This window comes from Pongo abelii, chromosome 8, assembly GCF_028885655.2.
Source record: "Pongo abelii isolate AG06213 chromosome 8, NHGRI_mPonAbe1-v2.0_pri, whole genome shotgun sequence".
NCBI lineage: Eukaryota > Metazoa > Chordata > Mammalia > Primates > Hominidae > Pongo > Pongo abelii.
In genome coordinates this window covers 136,943,479-136,960,000 of record NC_071993.2, presented here as the reverse complement: position 1 = coordinate 136,960,000, position 16,522 = coordinate 136,943,479, and the positions used below count along the sequence as shown (strand labels likewise).

General features: G+C 47.1%; 1 protein-coding gene and 1 long non-coding RNA gene across 12 annotated transcripts in view; one reads left to right on the top strand and one right to left on the bottom strand.

Annotated features, from left to right (window-relative positions):
* Positions 1 to 8,323, top strand: part of EBF3 (EBF transcription factor 3) — a 129,783-nt gene extending 121,460 nt beyond the window's left edge. For 2 of the 11 annotated variants that reach the window (XM_054523066.2, XM_024254154.3), the window contains exons 12-17: positions 356 to 421; positions 1,259 to 1,436; positions 2,508 to 2,696; positions 3,206 to 3,295; positions 4,352 to 4,464; positions 5,577 to 8,320. In XM_054523066.2, the coding sequence (XP_054379041.1) occupies positions 356 to 421; positions 1,259 to 1,436; positions 2,508 to 2,696; positions 3,206 to 3,295; positions 4,352 to 4,464; positions 5,577 to 5,594 (654 nt within the window). In that variant the 3' untranslated portion in view covers positions 5,595 to 8,320. Of the gene's footprint in view, positions 1 to 355; positions 422 to 1,258; positions 1,437 to 2,507; positions 2,697 to 3,097; positions 3,296 to 4,351; positions 4,465 to 5,576 lie in introns of all 11 variants that reach the window. The other 9 variants (XM_024254153.3, XM_024254155.3, XM_054523065.2 and 6 more) reach the window with 8 other exon arrangements.
* Positions 8,324 to 10,739: 2,416 nt separating this feature from the next.
* Positions 10,740 to 16,373, bottom strand: LOC129048395 (uncharacterized). The gene is made up of 3 exons (XR_008510715.2): positions 16,200 to 16,373; positions 13,022 to 13,133; positions 10,740 to 11,377 (listed from the first exon to the last, which is right to left on the bottom strand). It is a non-coding gene; the product is annotated as an uncharacterized LOC129048395 (long non-coding RNA).
* Between the last annotated feature and the right edge of the window lie 149 nt (positions 16,374 to 16,522).

Genomic DNA, 16,522 nt, shown 5'->3' with positions numbered 1-16,522 from the left:
TCCGCCGTGTGTGTGTTTGTTTAATACCCATAAGACTCCGTCATTAAACCTCAGGCACGGATTGGGCTCGTTCTCCGCTGGCCCTCCCGCTTGTCTGTGCACCTCTGTGAGCTCAACCGGACGGAGGAGACACAGAAAACGCTTTTATTCAGGCTCCTTGTAAAGGCCACAAAGAGTGTTGTCAGCACGCACGTGCCTTCCTGTCTGTGCCTGCCTTCGAAGTGCACGGCAGGGCCAGGACGGGTCGCTGTGGGTGGGGACTGGTCTCCACACCCGCAGATGGAACTGGTACTGAAGGGCAGTGATAACTGGCCGGTTCCTCCCATGAATCACCTCCTGTCTGCTCTTCCTTTAGGAGGTATTACTGAAGCGGGCGGCGGACCTGGTGGAAGCCTTATACGGAATGCCTCACAACAACCAGGTAGGTGGAGGGCGGCTCCCCTCGCTCATCCTTCCCCCGTGCCAGAACCCATGGGCAGCCGATGTGGCTCCAGCATGGGCTTTCTGGACACAAGCATGCTTTTCCAGCGACTCCACATGAGTCTGATGTGAGAACGGCTTCCCATCCTTGCCCTCACACTGGGTTCAAGTAGAAATGATGAGTTGGTGTCAGGACCCAAAAGCAGAAAAACTTGTCACGGGGGAGAGCACAGCCTTGAAACCCATCTGCAGTGTGTAGTGGCAGGTGGACGGTGTTGGTGCTGCTGGGAACCAGGGAGGGTTGGATGGGCGCCCCACAGCATGCAGGACAGAACAGAGCAAATGTTCCCTTTCTTCTTCTTTTTTTGAGACAGGGTCTTGCTCTGTCACCCAGGCTGGAATGCAGTAGGGCAGTCTCGGTTCACTGTAACCTCCGCCTCCCAGGTTCAAGCGATTCTCCTGCCTCAGCCTCCCGAGTAGCTGGGATTACAGGCGTTTGCTAACACACCTGGCTAATTTTCGTATTTTCATTAGAGATGGGATTTCGCCATGTTGGCCAGGCTGGTCTTGAACTCCTGACCTCAGATGATCCGCCTGCCTTGACCTCTCAAAATGCTGGGATTACAGGCGTGAGCCACTATGCCCAGCCAGATATTGCACCCTTTCAAAAGCGTCAGTAAATGATTTTCCTAGGGGAAGCTCTTTGCCCATTAAGAAATAGATTTGGTCATGGTCTGGGCAAGGGACAGTGGGATGCCACCATGGTGGGCCCCCGAGAGTGCGGCCAGCTGGGCCGGGCCTGGGCTGACAGGCCGGCTCCCACTTGCTCCTGCTGCAGGAGATCATCTTGAAGCGAGCGGCGGACATCGCCGAGGCGCTGTACAGCGTTCCCCGCAATCACAACCAGATCCCCACCCTGGGCAACACCCCTGCACACACGGGCATGATGGGCGTCAACTCCTTCAGCAGCCAGCTAGCCGTCAACGTGTCGGAGACGTCACAAGCCAACGACCAAGGTAGGCCGGCGTGCTGGGAGGACCCCTGCCCTGAACGCCCTCCGTGGGTTGGTTGAGGCCTTAGCTGAAGAGGCACATGTCCAGGGCCGGCTGGGGAATGTCGGTAGCGTTCTGTTTTCTCTGGCTCTGCTGGTTCCTTTGCTCAGGAAGACCTTGCTGCAGGTCCTCCCAGCCAGTGCTGGGCTAAGAACACTCAAGAGAGCCCAGTTACTAAAAACGGCAGCTCCACTGGATGCCATGTGGGTCACTGGTATTTGCTAGAAGTTTCTCTCAATGTGTTCATAAGTGACTTTGCTTTCCTTGGAAGACTGGGCTAAGCCATAGGATAGCCATGGCCTAGGGAGCCGAGGGGAGCCTGCTTGGACGCACTGCACGGCGGGATTTGGGTCTAAGTTTGGAACGAATCCATGGAGAGAGACCCCCATTTCCCCACCCCGCACCCCATCCCACAGGGCAGTGACCTGGGCTAGCCAAGGCCACTGCATCTTACCGTTTGGGTCCATTTTAGTTTTCCTCATTGAAAAGCGCGCAGGCAGTGATCTTAGAAAACACCTCACCTGTGCTGCTGATTTTGTTCCCATCCATCCACGCCCCCATGGCAGGAATGAAGCTGCCATGTCCCCTGGCATGTATAGAAACAGCAACCACACAAATGAAGACCCCCAAACAGCCTTTCAGGGGAAGTTACGGCCACAAACAAGCTCTCCTTGTCAGTCATGGCATTTGAAGGTCTACAGAGGCCGAAAGTTCACAGAGCGTGGGGGGACAGACCAGGAATCCAAGCTGTTGATAATTGCCTCTAAAGAGAAACGTGAAAGCCACTGACGGTGAGATCGAAGCGCGCCCCGGCTGGCTGTCGAAGCCAGCAGAGACAGGATGGGGCTCACGGTGAGACAGTGGCAGCAGGGTTGGCGTGATAAGGTCATCTGAGCTGGCAGCAGGCGCTAGAGCAGGTGGAAAGCACAGGGTCAATTAGCAATGTTAATATATGATATAGATTCTCGGGGAACCCCCCCCAAGTGTCTGTCACTGATAATAATGTTATTTTTGGCCGGGGGGGGATTTCAACAGTCGGCTACAGTCGCAATACAAGCAGCGTGTCCCCGCGAGGCTACGTCCCCAGCAGTACTCCCCAGCAGTCCAATTACAACACAGTCAGCACTAGCATGAATGGATATGGAAGTGGCGCCATGGCCAATCTAGGGGTCCCTGGCTCGCCTGGATTTCTTAATGGCTCCTCCGCTAACTCTCCCTACGGCAGTAAGTGTCTGTTTTTGTCACACGTCATCACGCAGATTCATATTCACTACCGAGTCGAGTGTGTGCATTGCTTGGATGTTCTGTGATGTGAGCTACTGGATAAAAGGAAGGGTGGCCCTGGAGGCTGGGCGTCCAAATGGCGACCGTAAATTGACCCAAAACGGGCCCGATGTGATCTCATTGGAAACCAAAACAAAATCACAACAAAATGGGCTGCTCAATTGGAAGGGAAAGTCCAGTGCAAAAGAGCTTGCCTGTTATCCAGAGCGTGGCCGAGCCAGACGCATGTCATGTTTTGTTTTCGTGCCCCTGCCCCCCCGTCTGAGGCGAGGCCTTTGGTGCCCTCTCGCCGTGGCGCTGTGCCGCGGCCGCGCGTGCTGACCGTGTTTGCTTTGTTGCAGTAGTGCCGTCCAGCCCCACCATGGCAGCCTCTTCGGTCACCCTCCCTTCAAACTGTAGCAGCACACACGGCATTTTCTCATTCTCACCTGCCAATGTCATCTCCGCAGTGAAACAGAAGAGCGCCTTCGCGCCCGTGGTCCGGCCCCAAGCCTCTCCTCCTCCTTCGTGCACCAGCGCCAACGGGAACGGACTGCAAGGTGAGGGTGGCGCGGGGCCGGGGGCCAGTGCCGGGTCCTCTCCAGGGGTGGGGATGGGAGTGGGGGTGGGGGTGGTGGCTCGGCCTTTCTCCTGGCACCTCTGTGACTGCTGCATGTTCTCCCGTGGCCCACCTTGATGCGCGCCACCTCTGCCTGGTGTTCAGAGCGAGGACCCCTGTGCACTGAGCCCCAGAAAGGACCAGATTCCTCCTCTAGGTTTTTGTCCGGCTCACCCTTCCAACGGCACCTAGTGTACTCACGGTGGAGCACCCTGTGCCCCTAAGGGGGTGGGACCACGTGAGAGAAGGCGGGAGTGCGGTGAAGGTAGCTGTGGTCATTGTCAGTCTGATTCAGCCAATGGGCCTTTGCCCGGGGCCTGGCACTTCTCAGCGCAGGATGCAGCCCTGCCCATAGCTCCTGGGCTTGCAGCCTCCTACGCACAAAGCAGCGAAAACAGCCCTGGCATGGGGATGGCGGGGCACCATACTACCTGTGGAGCCCATCTCAAAATCTGCCTGCCCTCGTCGTCCCGAGGCTGGGCCTTGGTTCTCCACCTTATCTGCTGGACCACACGTCCAGCAGGGCTGCACTGTCTTTTGGAAAGGGGTGTGTGTCTAGACCCAGGGCCAGGTGTGTACCAACACCAGGTTGCAGTCCTGTCTGTGGACAGGAGCTGATTTTCCTACGTGATCTCTTTCAAAGAATCAGGAGGGAGAAGGGCCGGCCCCGAGGGCACAGCTGTCCACAGATGAGGCCACACGGAGTGGGCACCCTGTGCCTGCCCAGCGCCTGGCCCATCTGGGCTGTGCAGGCTGCACGTGGCCTGTGATGTGTGTGACGGGCAGAGCCACATGGGTGCCCCCAGGCCTCATGAACTTGTGAGTGGCCCTTTGTGAGGTGCTGAGGCCCGCAGGCACTTAAATTAAGTGGCCGTCATCTGGCCTCTTTCAGACACCACCTTTGGTATATGCTCCTCCCAGTGACTCAAATCCAGTAACTCCTTTAGAAACATGAACCCATTCAACCAGTATTTACTGAGCACCTACTATGTACCAGGCTCTCTGCTGGGTGCTGAGGACGTAGCCGCGGAGAAGACAAACTGGCCCTTTTGTGAAGTCGGTGGCATATTTCACTTTGATGAACTAATGCTCAAAAAAGGAACTGGAAAGGTATCAGTGATTTGAAATCATTGTCTTCACAACATCCGTTAGCGTATGAAGGGACGCCCAGGCCCCCGAAGTGCCGCCGACTGGCCTGCGTGCCATCAGCGGGCACCACACCAGGGTCGCTGCAGAGGCAGGTGGTGAGGTGCCGCGGCCCTGCCCGTGACACGGGGTCGGGCTGGCTGAAAGACGGCACCTCCTACGCGGTGTGTACGCACAGGGCTTCCAAACCATAAAGTTGTAACGGTGAGTCGGAGATAAATTAATATTGTTGAAATTAATGAACTGAGAAATTGAAGCTCACGTCACTACATGAACAAATGTATTAATATGTTATATATAAATTAATGAGAATGATCATTCTGACAAAAATTAAACAACACTAGCGGTAAAAGATTTTAAATTACATTCGTACCAGGAGTTCACCTGAAAGCGTCAGCCCCACTTGGCGTTTTCGTGCAGTTTTCTCTTCTTTCCTGAGAAGAGAAAAAAGGTCCCGAGGCGGTGCCGTGACTCACGTCTCTCCGTGGCCCTTGCCTGGAGGTTCCAGGGCAGGTGGGCTGTGAGTGGCTTTGATTCTGGAGAGCCCCTGACTCACCATTACGATACAGAGAGATGACCGCACGGTCAGAGCCCAGACCTGGAAGCAGAGGGGGAAACTGAGGCCAGTCTGGTTCTCACATAGGGAGCGAGAGCAGGGCCTGTGAGCCGGCCTTGGCTGGCGTCGCGGGAGTGACCAGGCTGGGTCACCTCTCTCGACAGAGGGGGCTCCGGGCCTCCGTTGGCTTTGCACCTGTTGGCAGTGCACCGGTCAGTGTGGGGAAGCTGCAGCCTCTGCACACAGCAGTGCCAGGAGCCCTTCCCTTTTCCAAAAGAAACCTTTGAGGAGGGCTGCAGGAGGGGCAGGACCGGGGGTTTTTGTCCCCACGTGCGCCCCCACCTCAGGAAGCAGATTCCCCAGCACGCCCTAACCACGCCCAAGGCTGGTGGACGGAACTGTGCAAGACCAGCCTCCCAGTTGAATAGGGGGGAAGGAAGGGCAGCCCCGCCTGCGTCGGCGTTGGCGGGAGGGCGCGTGGGGGAGCCTGCAGTAACTGCTCTGTCCTTCTTTCTTTCAGCTATGTCTGGGCTGGTAGTCCCGCCAATGTGAGGGACTTCTGTTTACCTTCCGCAGCACCCAGCATCAAAGGACGGACTTCAGGGGACACGTTTAGTATATTAAGACATGCTGATGGAAACAGTATCTTCAAAAAAATCAGCAGCAATTGAAATGCTACAAAAGACTTTGTTTAAAGATTTTATTTAAACTATTAAGAATCAACATGCAAACAGCCTACTTCTTCATGAACAATTCCATTTTATTGACTGAACTTTTCTCATATTTTCACATTTCTCAGTCCTGAAGAATAAGGAAAACAAAGCGACGCCTATTTTGTATAAAGTTTCTGACTCCGTCTTGGCCATGTCTAGTAATTGCTATGTGTTGGGAGAAACTTTGTGAATGCACCATTTTGATGATCATGAAACGCTGATGAAAAATGCCTCCAAACATTTTTCTGTACTCATACTTAGATTCACAATGGTTGTGTATCTCTATAATGTGAAATATTTTTTTGTGGTGATTAAAAGGGGGCCAAGGAGGTATGAGCCATCAGACTGGAAAAAAGGATGACTATATGATGAGGAGAAACTGGGGTGGCAGGGAGGGAGGGAGGGTTTATCATTGCTTAACTTCATCTTAATGAAATGAAACTTTGTAACTTATTGTAGTTAGAAATTGTAACTTTGATATTGAATTCTCTTGCCTTCAACAAGCACACTGACAGAGAAAAAATGCTACTGTCTGTTGGTTCCAATATTCTCCCACTGCTAGAGCTTCCTGTTAAGCAAGTGTGATCTGCAACATTTTTTCAACTTTTGCTAGCACTGTATACTATTGCATTCTTAGGCTACTGTGAGGTCTATGTTTCTTGTACCAGAAATTGTCCTTTTGACTTCTAGATCCTTCTTCCCTAATGTGTTTTGTATGTGGTTATAAAATTGTAGACTTTTGTGATTTTGCCAAAGTTGTAGCTAAATATTTATACACTTGTCTTGAATTTTTTTCAGATCCACTTAAAATATTTAGAAAAACGTTTTATTCCTTATGTGTCTTATAAGGAATAAAATGGTCTTCATTTGACACTTACTTACTTACTTTCCCATGAACACTTGCAGTTGCTAAGGGACTTTATTTTGTAACATATCAATTATAAATATTGTATTTATCTTTGAAATTTTGTACATTGCTTTTTCTCGCCTTTTCCGTTTTCTTCTTTCTTGTCTGTATTGGTTTTTGATCATGGCCTGGTGTTGTGATACTGGGAAGAGCATTAGCCAAGAACTTGTCTCTTTGATCTGTTTCGTTAAGCTGAACCAGTGTCTTTACATTTCATTTGTACTTCAAAAATATGCTATTGTTTAGACTTTCCATCCTTTTTTTTTATTTTGAGGAAAAGTCAAATTCATTGTTTATTTTTATATTATTTTTAAGTTATCTGAACAAATACTTTTGAAAAAAAAGTTTGTTGTATAGTCAAAACAAATCGGTGCCACCCGGCCGTGACAAATCCTAGTAGATTCTGTGCATGTGGAGCGGCCGCGAAGAGGCGACACCATTTGGGGCTGTGTCCTTATTTTATTTTATTTTTTTTGTAGAATGTAAAAAGTCATTTTAGATGCCACCCATGACTTTGCCACATAGCTGAACTGTGTTTACTGGAAAAATTCAGAGGCCTAAAGTTTAAAATAAAATTTACTTCTGATGTTTTAATTAAAATGTTTGCCACATTAACTTCTCTGATGCCTTAAAAGTGGACTTCTTTAAAGAACCTTTGTGCTATTTTATCACAGGCTTACACTACAATTGTTAATAAATACTTCATTTGGAGATGTATGGTGTAAAACACACAAACAAACACACACGAAAAAGCACAAGCCTGCTGCATGACCCGTCTCTCCTTTCTGGGACTATTTTTGCTGCGTCCAGCACCCTCCTGGGCCCACCTCTGATTCACAGAGGTTTCAGGGGGACCCAAATCACTGCTGGTTTTCAATTTTTTTTTTTTAATAATACATTTTTGTGGTCATTTCCAACAGCACTGTCCGTACTTTTAAAACTGGAATGACCTCCTTCAGCTATCGTGCCTCTTAGTGCCAAACCCACAGTGAGACCAAAAGTGTCAGGTGTTTTTTTTTTCCTTTCTCCTTTGCACTAAATGCTTTGCAGACACAGCACAGCAAACATTTTGCAAACTGCAGCAGAAATCGAATTTAAAACAAAAAGGAGGGACTTTAAAATACCTTCTTGACAAAAATCAACAATGCACAACTTAGAAAGTGTTCATTCTAAGGACAAAATTAAATAAACAGAATGTCCCCAGGAGTCAGCAGGTCACAGTCTGGCTTTGTGATGGTTGACAAGGTCTAGCTACATGGGAAAGCCTGAGAAGTCACTTTGGAACTAAATTGCCTCCGTTTTATTTTGTACGAGTAAGGGTTTGATCTACAAAAGAGCTCACATGGACGCACTGAGAACGCCTGCCAGCTTCCCCATGCCCTCACTTGGTTTGTGTTTTAGGTTAAGTAGTCAATACCCACATCACTTCACTGTCTCAAGACTGAGCACTTCACTAAATGGTAGATTTTACTGTTAAAGACCCTACAATAAGATTGTTTTATCTGTACATTTTTTCAGATATTTAACTGTATAAAAATGTTCATTTTACACAATATTTAATTAAAGTATTTCTTGTCTGTGAATTTCACTTTTGGTAATTTTCTCTGTTTTGATTATTAAAATGACTAAACAATAACATAAAAGTGACATCAGGGGTTTCATTTGCACATACTGGGTTCCGAAGCTGCAACTTGGCCAAGATAAAAATGATCCACAGAAGAACTTTCCACAAAGTTATCCAGCCTCCGTCCTCTAACCTGCGTAGAGTGAGAGGTTCAGCAAATTGTCACTTACGTGGTCCTGACCCCCAGAGGTGCCATCTGTATTCATGCTGCACTCTGGCTGATGTTTCTGTGTCACAGATGTTCTGTGGGCCACAGCAGCACTGGGGTGACACAATCACTGTTCCAGCACTTGTCTTTGAGAACTCAAACAATCCCAAGGCTCACTGAGGGGGCTTCATAACCCACTCCCTCCAGACCTTCTGCCCCAGCCCCTCTGCTTCTGAATAGTGCACTGGGCAGGTAGAGAACAACGGCTCCGGTGACCCCAGACACATGCTTCTTTTGGCTCCATGGCTGGGTTCCACTGGGCAAGAACCAGGCTTAGGAGAGTGAGCGCAGCAGCAAAGGCTCTGGATGGGTGTGCAGATACCAGGGCACCCAGATGCCTGTGCTGCCCACAGTCTGCAAGAGGGGCATCACTGATTCCACTGCCACCACAGAGGCACAGCAGACCCCATGCACTAGCCCCGGGCACTGCTGACTGCACGTCAGTAGCCAAATGCACCAACTATAATGAGATCTGCCGTCAACACTGAGGTTCTAATTTACACACCGATGTTCAGTTCCTCTGAGTTTCCCATGCTCCCATTTCACTCAGTATTTTTTCATTTTCTCCTCCATGAAAGGCTGGGTTTGCATGTTTTGGCTTGCAGCTTTATAACACATACACATAAGTGTGATCCAAATTAGTACTCACAAATGTCATCTTAATTACTTGTTCTGCTGAGCAAAACAGGAAACAATTATTCAAAACATAAAGAAACTTGTGAATACCTTTTTCTCCTGTCATTGACAATCAGGTTCTCATTTCAGCCTTAAAGAGACAGCAAAGAGAGAGGCTTACAAGGTAAAAGCCTGAAGCCTGCCCACTCCCCTCCCCGGCAGGCTCCCTTCCAAGTGGCTGGAGGCTGGGGCTGGGGCTGGGGCTGGGGCTGGGACAAGCAGTTGCTGGGCAAGTCATCACCTTCCCACTCTGGTGCCGCGAGTACCCAACGCCCTGTAACCCGGGGATGGAGAAATTATTTTATGTTTGTGTTTCAAATCAGAAGCAAGAACTGCCTTCTTTCAAAATGCATGCCAATTATTGTCAGGCTGCCTTTTAAGGTCTTTCAAGCTTTTAAAGATTATTCAAAGCACTTGAAATGGGCTTCAATCTAATGCCTCATTTCATTGCATTAAACAGCCTAGTTAATAAAGAATCAATATATTCAAAGGGCAAGGTTATCTTTTGTCTATAAGGGGTGGTGTCATTCTGAACCTTTTATAGTTCAAATGCTGAAAAAGACCTCATGAAATCCATACTCATCAAGTGGGTCAACGCGAGCGGTATAGAGGCTCCTGAAAGGGAAGAAAGGCTGCTCTCCTCTAAAACAACTCACGCCTTATCTCGTTTGCTTGGAGCGCCCAAAGAAGTCCTCAGAAATGTCAATTTCTCATCAAGACAAGAGGCCACGATGATCATTTTTTCCAGAGAATACATACAATTAAGAGAATGCAGAGAGGCAGAGGCGGCGGTGGCAGTGATTTGTGGCTTACTCCCACCCCACGAGCTGCGATCTCCCTCCCAGCAGATAAAAAGGGTTGTTGATAACTGAAGTGTCAATATGCCGAAGAGTGATTTTTGAATGTGAGTCCTTGTGCTTTGAGCTCGCTGGGCCGATCCCAGGCCCTGATAACGGCGCAGCTGCCAACGGACACCACAGGTTGGCCCTCACAATTAATGCCGTGAATAAATCACACAAAAGAGTTGGGATGCTTTATACTCGGTGAGACAATCCCCCATTTTACCCTTCAAGGATTCCTTTTATGTTGGAATAAGGTTGCTTTTAATGAAATTTAAACTCATCAGAGGAAATCAAAAACCTCCAATCAGATTACAAATTGATTTTTTGGTCATGTGTCATGTCCCAGTGTAGAGTCGCAGGTTTCACAGGGAGCGAGTTGCTGTCGTGGTGGGGCTGGGAGTGAGCGTGGACACAGCTCCCGCTCCCATCCCTGGCCTAGGGACAACCCGTGGCCAGCCTCCTTGGAAAGCAGAGGCAGCCCTGGTGACTCCGCCTGCCCCACTGAGTGCAGCCAACTGAACCTGTGACAATAACAGGTGCCAATCATGGTGAATCCAGTGGCAGCTTTATAACCTGGGATGTTGTCCTCGGCAAAATTCAGTGACTTCTAGGTCTGCACTCACAGATCCACAGATGGCTACAGAGACACATTCTCTGGGGAGTGCCGTCAGTTTTGGTGAGTCCCCACCCCCATGCCACCCCATCCCAGTTGGCTCTACACCACCCCACAGACAGCTGCACACAGGATACAGAAGCATGCGGGCCTCCCAGTCCCCATGTGCCAAGACCTTGAGATCTGGGCAGAGAGAATCTCGGCTAAATCCCATCCAGCACCCAGTGGAAGCCCCAGTGCTCTCCTCGGCAGAGCCTGCCCTGCCCCCCGGGCCACTCCAGGGTGGTGTCCCCTGGAGAAGACCCGAAAGCATCTGAGGCCACCAGCCTCCAGCCTCCCAGTGGGTCTCCTGAGTGCCCTGGATGAACCTGCGCCTTTTTCACCCCTGCATGGGGGCACCCGGTCAAGGCTGAGGGGGGAAGCTGAGGTCCCACTGAGTTTCCGGTACTTAGTGGGAATCTAGGAGGGCATTTTGTCCCTCCTGGAAAGACTGGGGCCAGGGACAAAGTGAGGGCAGGCACTACTTCAGGAGGAGGTGAACACTGTTTCTGATTCAAGATTCCTCAGAGACCATCTCTTAAATATAGTCTCCAAAGTGAGTCGAATATTCCACACATCTAACAGCAATACTCACCTTTGCCGCCCCTGGTGATCTGCGGAGCACTTTATCCACATCGTCTCTTTTGTCCTCCCGCAAAGCTCTGTGCTGGAGCTGGCTCCCCACTTCCAGGTGGCGAAACTACAGTTCAGAAAGTTTAGATGATGGGCCAGGGTCACCAGGCTGAAAGGACCAGGGCCCGATGCCAGGTGACGTCTCCAGTCTTCAAACCCTACCCTCTCTCCACTGATTTAGGTTTCAGGTATCTTCAGTAAGAAAGACTGGCCGGGCATGGTGGCTCATGCCTGCAATCCCAGCACTTTGGGAGGCTGAGACAGGTGGATCACTTGAGGTCAGGAGTTCAAGACTATCCTGGACAACATGGTGAAACCCAGTCTCTACTAAAAATACAAAAAAATTAGCCAGGCGTGGTGGTGGGCACCTGTAATCCCAGCTACTTGGGAGGTTGAGGCAGGAGAATGGCTTGAACCCAGGAGGTGGAGGTTGCACTGAGCTGAGATTGTGCCATTGCACTCCAGCCTGGGCACCAAGAGAGAAACTCTGTCTCAAATAAAAAAAAAAAAAAAAAAAAAAAAAAGGAAGACAGAGAGAGGGGGAGGGGTATCTAAATGGAAGCAAGGAAAGAAGTCACACTTCCTTGAGAAGATCCTAACCAAGCCACCCACAGGGTTTGGAGGGCCTGACTCAGCCGAGGCCACCTGTACAGGCCACAAGTGGAAACTGGCTTGCTCAGTGCAGCTCAGCTGGGAGTCAGCAGGCCTTGCCTCAGAACATAACCAATGTCACACATCCATGCTCCCAAAACCGAAGGCAGAAGACCATGTCTCCCAGGGCCTTTGAAGCCGCCAGGAAGCCTCGGAACCGCTGGCTCCCTGTGCTTTCCGTGGGTTTCCTGGGGTCCACATGGGGTCCACACATGCGGCTGGCGAGCCAGTGTGGAAAGGTACACTGAGCCCATCCCATGGTGCATGAGTGGGAGGGAGGTGCAGGCTAGGATTGAGGCAGCCAGAGGGGCTGGGCTGCAAGGGGTTAGGCCTGCAGCTGGCACCCAGCAAGGGCTCAATAAAAGTTAGCTTCTGTGACTGCCAACAAGGTAATAATGGGCTAAGTATGGAATGAAGAAGAGGAAAATAAGAGCGATCATGATTTGGAGGGTAGACTTGCAATGAATAACAACAATATAAAAAGTGTTGGCTGAAAAAGACACAAAGGGTCAGAAGGGGACACAGGTATCTCTCACTAAGCTGCCCCATCAGACCACCCCCTCTCCCAGCACTCCACATTGATGGTGGGCCATGGACAATGAGGGTGTTCGTACAGCTTGCTCAGCCATCACAGGGTTCATTAGCTAAGTCAAATATAGAACTTGTTTTTCCACCTATAAGGGACCAGATTCTTCACTGCCTGTGCTACTATTGTGGGGCTGGGAGAACACAGGGCTGATGCAGGGAAGGCGCCATCAGGAGAGAGAGAAAAGATGCCTGTAACAATCTCAACGAAGGGTTTATATTCCTAATATACAATGAGCTTTTGCAAATCAATAACACTCAATGAACACCCTAAAGAAAAAAGAGGCAAATTTACAGTCCATTCACAAGGGAACAATAAAAGTGATTAGTAAGCTTGGGAAATTATATTCAACCTCATTTAAAAATACATATCAAATTAAAATAATGAGATGAATTTTTTTAACTTATTAAATTAGAAAAGATTTTTCTTAAAAGCTAATACACAATACTGTTGATGGAGGAAGGGTATTCTTACAGTTGTCGGTAGAAGAGTAAATTGGTACAAGTCTTCTGGAAATCAGTCTGACATATCAAGAGACTTAAAAACATTCATATCCTTTTTACTAATTCCACTCCAAGGAATCAATCTGAAAGAAATAATCAGATATTAGACAAGACTTTTAAGTCCAAAATTGTTAGCTATGGCAATATTTATCAAAAAATTGGAAAGAACCCAAATGGCTCAAAATAGGAATTGGTCATTAAATTATGATATAGCCATCATAATGGAGTATTATATATTCTATTAAACCACAAAGATTATGTTTTTGAAGTATATCTAATAAAATGGTCAACCTCAAATGACATAAAATTAGGTAAAACAAGCATATAATACTGTTTATATAGAATGTAATTTCAATTTGTAAATTTCTATGTAGAGGGAAAATAAATAATATATAAAAATATACATATATTTAGAAAAAATACTGGTCAGAGTTACAGCAAAATTAACAGTAGGTATATCTGGGAGGTGAAAACTTACACATTACATTAATATTTTCCAAGTTTTCTTGTGAATAGACAGGCAGGGTTATGTATTGGAGAACACTGCTCACTGTATCACTGTCTCACCACTCTGCCCTCCTACTACAGTGAACAAGGTAGCCAGGACAACTAACTCACAGCCATCAGATTGGCCTAGAACACTGAGGCCTGATGGGATGGGCGTTGGTGCATGGCTACCTGGAATCTGAGCTGGGGCTTACATAGTGCTAAGAGAGCAGACACCAGACTGGCAAGTGGGCAGGAAAGAGGAGAGGTGCACAGAGGTGTGGAGATCTGGGCTGCATGGTCCAAACGGGAGAGATCCCAAGGGAGGAGTTCCCATGAAGCCCCACAGAATTCCTTGCTCTGGCTTTCCCAGCATGCCTCTGGGGCCTGATACTATCTTCACTTTTATCTGAACTTCCTGGAGGAAGCTTCTGCTGCCTGCAACCAAACAGTTACCGACCAGGCAAATTAGGGGAAAAAACACATTAAAATTAGCATTATAAGAGAACCAAAAATAACTTGCAAGGTATGAGGTTTAATAAATACATTTAGCAAGATTAATGCATACAAGGTCAATATACAACTGTATTTCTATGACAATAACAGTATTTTTATAACAGGAATTTAAAAAATGCCATTTAAAAATTTTCAATGCCATTTACAATAGCATTAAAAACAGCAAATACTTAGAAAGCTACCAAAGTTATGCAAGATGTCTGCACAGGAAACCACAAAACTGTACTGAGAGAAAATTGTAAAATCTTAATAAATGAAGGAATATACCATATTCATGGATTGGAAAATTACCTGTTGGGATGATGTCAACTCTTCCTCCCTAAACTGACCTATAGATTTAGTACAATCTCAATCAAATTCCACTGGGTGCTTTTCTTAAAACTGATAAGCTGATCCTAAAATTTACTTGGAACTGTAAATGATCCAGAGGAGCCAAGACAATTCTGACAGAGACAGAGGCTGGAGGAAGTGAACCACCCAAACCAAGACATCTTATGAGGCTGTAATAACTAAGACACTTTGGCATTAGAACAAGAACAGACAACTAACCTAATGGCATAGACCAGAAACAGACCTCCTATTTGTGGTCACCTGATTGATGACAAAGGTGGCACTGAAATGCAGTGGCAGAGAGTGGCCTTTCCAATAAGTGGTGCTGAGCGTAGTAGAAACACACATGATAAAGACTGGATTATGCCCTTCTCACATACGTGAAAGGACAAACTCAGACGGTTGGGCACCCTAAGATATGATGATTCCCCAGCTCTGAAGAGGAAAGGAATAGTGCGTAGAGACAGAGCGAACAGCTGATCTTCAACCAAGGTTAAGGGAACACCCAAGATCTAGCAATGAGCTGGAGCTATGAGCACCCAGTTGCCTGGGCAGGTTTGCAGGAGGGAGGACCTTTAAAGGGAAGAACAAAACCCAGCCCAGTTCCCCTCCAGCTGACTCCCTGGGCTTGTTCACCTAGGGCTGCATCAATGCCTTGGACATGATGGAGACCCAGAACTTTGTGGCAGCTCTCACAGGGCAGTTGGTAAGAGTAGGCAACCTCAAAAGATAGCTGTTCTGAAACACTTTCAAAAAGTCTTATGGTTTTATTGTTAAAATAAAATAAATTAACGATCTACATCAACTAAAAAATCCCATGTTCATGGATTGAAAGACAATATTGTTAAGATAACAACCAAAATTGATCTACAGATTCAGTGCAATCCCTATTATAATCACAGCTGGCTTCTTCACAGAAACGAATAAGCTCATCCTAAAATTCATATGATATTGCACCAGACATGGAATAACCAAAAAACACTCTTGAAAAAGAACAAAGTTAAAGGATTCCCACATTTTGATTTCAAAACTTACTACAAAGCAACAGCAATTGAGACATTGTGGTACTGGCATAGGATAGACCTATCAATGAAATAAAATTGAGACTCCAGAAGTATAATTATGTATCTATGGTCAACTGAGTTTTGACAAAACTGCCAAGGTCTTTCAAGGAAAAGAATAATCTCTTCAACAGATGGTGCTGGACAACTGGAGAGCCACAAGCAAAAGAACAAAATTATATTTGTACCTCACACCACATAAAAAATTAACTCAAAACGGATCAAGGGCCTAACTGTAAGAGTTAAAACTGTAAAAACTCTTAGAAGAAAACAGGAGGCTCTTTATGACCTCGGGTTTGACAATGGATGTGACACAAATCTTAGATGTGATACCAAAAGCATCAGCTGCACAAGAAAAATAAATGCACTGGACTTCACCACAACTAAAAACTTCTATGTTTCGAAAGACACTATTAAGAAAGTGAAAAGACAACCCAAAGAATGAGAGAAATGATTTGCAAATCACTTATCTGATAAGGGACTTGTATCCAGAATATAAGAAGAACTCTTGCAAATCAATAATATAAAGACAAATCACTCAATTTAAAAATAGGAAAATGACCTGAATAGACATCTTCTCAAAGAAGTTATACAAATTCCTAATATCCATGTGAAAAGATGCTCAACATCATTAGTCATTAGGTAAATGCAAGTCGAAACTACAATGAGCTACCACTTCACACCCAGTAAGACGGCTGTAATAAGGAGGTCATAATAACCAGTGCTGGTGAGGATGTGGAGAAATTAGAAACTCACACATTGCTGATGGGAATCGGAAATGGTGTTGCCACTTTCAAAAATAGTCCAACAACTTCTCAAATGGTCAAACACAGAGGTCCCATATGACCTAGTATTTCCAATCCTAGGTATAGACATAAGAGAAATGAAAAACATAAATTCACACAAAAACTTGCACAGGAATGTTTATAGCAGTAGTATTCATAATAGCTAAAAGGTGGAAACCACTCAAATGTCCATTATGGCTTTTTTTTTTCTTTTTTTTTTTTGACAGTCTCTCACTCTGTTTCCCAGGCTGGAGTGCAGTGGCACAATCAAGGCTCACTGCAGCCTTGACCTCC